General features: G+C 42.6%; 1 protein-coding gene across 1 annotated transcript; it reads left to right on the plus strand.

The window, feature by feature from the left end:
• The first annotated feature begins 639 nt into the window (after positions 1-639).
• On the plus strand, positions 640-2,189 carry LOC131513465 (26S proteasome regulatory subunit 4-like). Its single transcript, XM_058732611.1, is given in 3 exon segments — positions 640-844; positions 847-1,182; positions 1,185-2,189. Coding segments are annotated over 3 exon segments (1,299 nt in total). The 5' UTR covers positions 640-669; the 3' UTR covers positions 1,973-2,189.
• The last annotated feature ends 228 nt before the right edge of the window (positions 2,190-2,417 follow it).

A 2,417-nucleotide genomic window follows, 5' to 3' on the forward strand; every position in this document is an offset into this window, starting at 1 on the left:
TAAGCAAACAAGACAGACAGTGCTGAAGGCTGGGCTTTTGTCTGTGGCTTAGATTCTAAGTCAGCCAACGGTGTACTAATTGTGCCCCAATATAGCCCTGCTCAGCAGTATAAGAAGTTTTATTGGAGTGATTAGGAAAAGTGGTTGGTGGCTAAAGACAGTTCAAAATAATAAAAATATGCCTTACCATTGTATTTGATCATAAAATGCGTAAATGCACATGATCTGTTAGCCCTTACTGAAATCTATGCTTTGCATCTGCTGATGTGAGGGATTCCATGACCAAATGTTTACATAAACGTGTGTAATGCATTTGTCACAATATCCAATTACAGCTTCTTGAAAGTGGAAGGAGAACTAAAGCCACTTCTGAGACAATTTTAGTGCAAATCCTGGATTTTTATTGTTTTCTAATCCTTTATCATTGTCTTGTCAAGTACTTTCACGACAATTTTTAAAACTACTGAATCTTTCCTGGAATTCATAATTTCGTTTTCATAGAAATAATAACTTTTTCTTTACACATGCATATTTATTCACTTGCAAATCAAATTCTATAATTACAATAACAAGTTCAACAGGTATGAATGAGTTTGGGAATCAACAGAACTACTTTTAAGAAGCTGACCATTGATTTCCGGTAGTGGCAGTTTGAGCGGTCAAAGCAAGATGGGTCAAAGTCAGAGTAGTGGTCATGGCCCTGGAGGTGGCAAAAAGGATGACAAGGACAAGAAAAAGAAGTACAAACCTCCTGTACCAACCAGAGTACCAACCAAAGGGACCAATGCTGCCAGCAAGCTGCCACTGGTGACACCTCGCACTCGGTGCTGCTTAAAATTACTCAAGTTAGAATTAAAGACTATCTTCGCATGGAGGAAGAATTCATTAGAAATCAGGAACAAATGAAGCCTTTAGAAGAAAAGCAAGAGGAGGAAAGATCAAAGGTGGATGATCTGAGGGGGACCCAAATGTTGGTAGGAACGTTGGAAGAGATCATTGATGACAATCATACCATCGTGTCCACATCTGTGGGCTCAGAACACTATATCAGCATTCTTTCCTTTGGAGACAAGGATCTGCTGGAGCCAGGCTGTTCAGTCCTGCTCAACCACAAGGTACATGCCATAATAGGGGTGCTCATGAATGACACGCATCCCTTGGTCATGGTGATGAAAGTAGAAAAGGCCCCCAGGAAACCCAAGCTGATACTGGGGGATTGGACAACCAAATCCAGGAAATTAAGGAATCTATGGAGCTTCCTCTCACTCATCCTGAATATTATGAAGAGATGGGTATAAAGCCCCCCAAAGGGGTCATTCTCTATGGGCCGCCTGGCACAGGTAAAACCTTATTAGCCAAAGCGGTAGCAAACCAAACCTCAGCCACTTTCCCAAGAGTGGTTGGCTCTGAACTTATTCAGAAGTACCTAGGTGATAGGCCCAAACTCGTTTGGGAGTTGTTTCGAGTTGCAGAAGAACATGGGCCATTCATCGTGTTTATTGATGAAATTTATGCCATTGGAACAAAAAGATATGATTCAAATTCCAGTGGTGAAAGAGAAATTCGACGAACAATGTTGGAACTGTTGAACCAGTTGGATGGATTTGATTCAAGGGGTGACCAGAAAGTTATCATGGCCATAAACCAAATAGAAACTTTGGATCTAGCACTTATCAGACCAGGCCACATTGATGGGAAAAATGAGTCCCCCCAGCCTGATGAAAAGACTAAGAAGTGCATCTTTCAGATCCACACAAGCAGGATGATGCTGGCTGATGATGTGACCCTGGACGACTTGATCATGGCTAAAGATGACCTCTCTGGGGCCAACATCAAGGCGATCTGTACAGAAGCTGGTCTGATGGCCTTGAGAGAACACAGAATGAAAGTAACAAATGAAGACTTTAAAAAATCTAAAGAAAATGTTCTTTATAAAAAACAAGAAGGCACCCCTGAGGGGCTCTACTTGTAGTGACCACATCTGCCTTCAAAGAAACGATCAGGAGCATCCTGACTCCTCAGAGGGATGAGGCTGGGAAGCTGCCCAGAGGAACCCATGTTCCAGTTGATCTTTCTTAGCAAAACTTCCCATGTCCCTTTCTGAGCGCAGTGTGTAGGGTGCCTGCCAGGCTGCCTTCATGTGTTGGCCACGTGCAGTGCTCTCCCCCCAATAAAGTGAGCTCCTCCTCCTCCTCCAAAAAAAAGAAGCTGACCATTCAACATGTGGAAATAGCAGTGTGGGGCATACTAGTAGGCCACGAGTTGTCAGGCCATAAGAATGTACACCTTTTACAAAGAGGATGGAGAGGACCAGTTAACCTGAAAAATAAGTTAAGTGGGGGTATTGAAATAGTTATCTGTTATACTGAATGTTTGTATCCCTCTAAAATTTGTTCAAGGCCTAAACTCCACGTGAC

Source organism: Neofelis nebulosa, chromosome 6 (genome assembly GCF_028018385.1).
Source record: "Neofelis nebulosa isolate mNeoNeb1 chromosome 6, mNeoNeb1.pri, whole genome shotgun sequence".
NCBI lineage: Eukaryota > Metazoa > Chordata > Mammalia > Carnivora > Felidae > Neofelis > Neofelis nebulosa.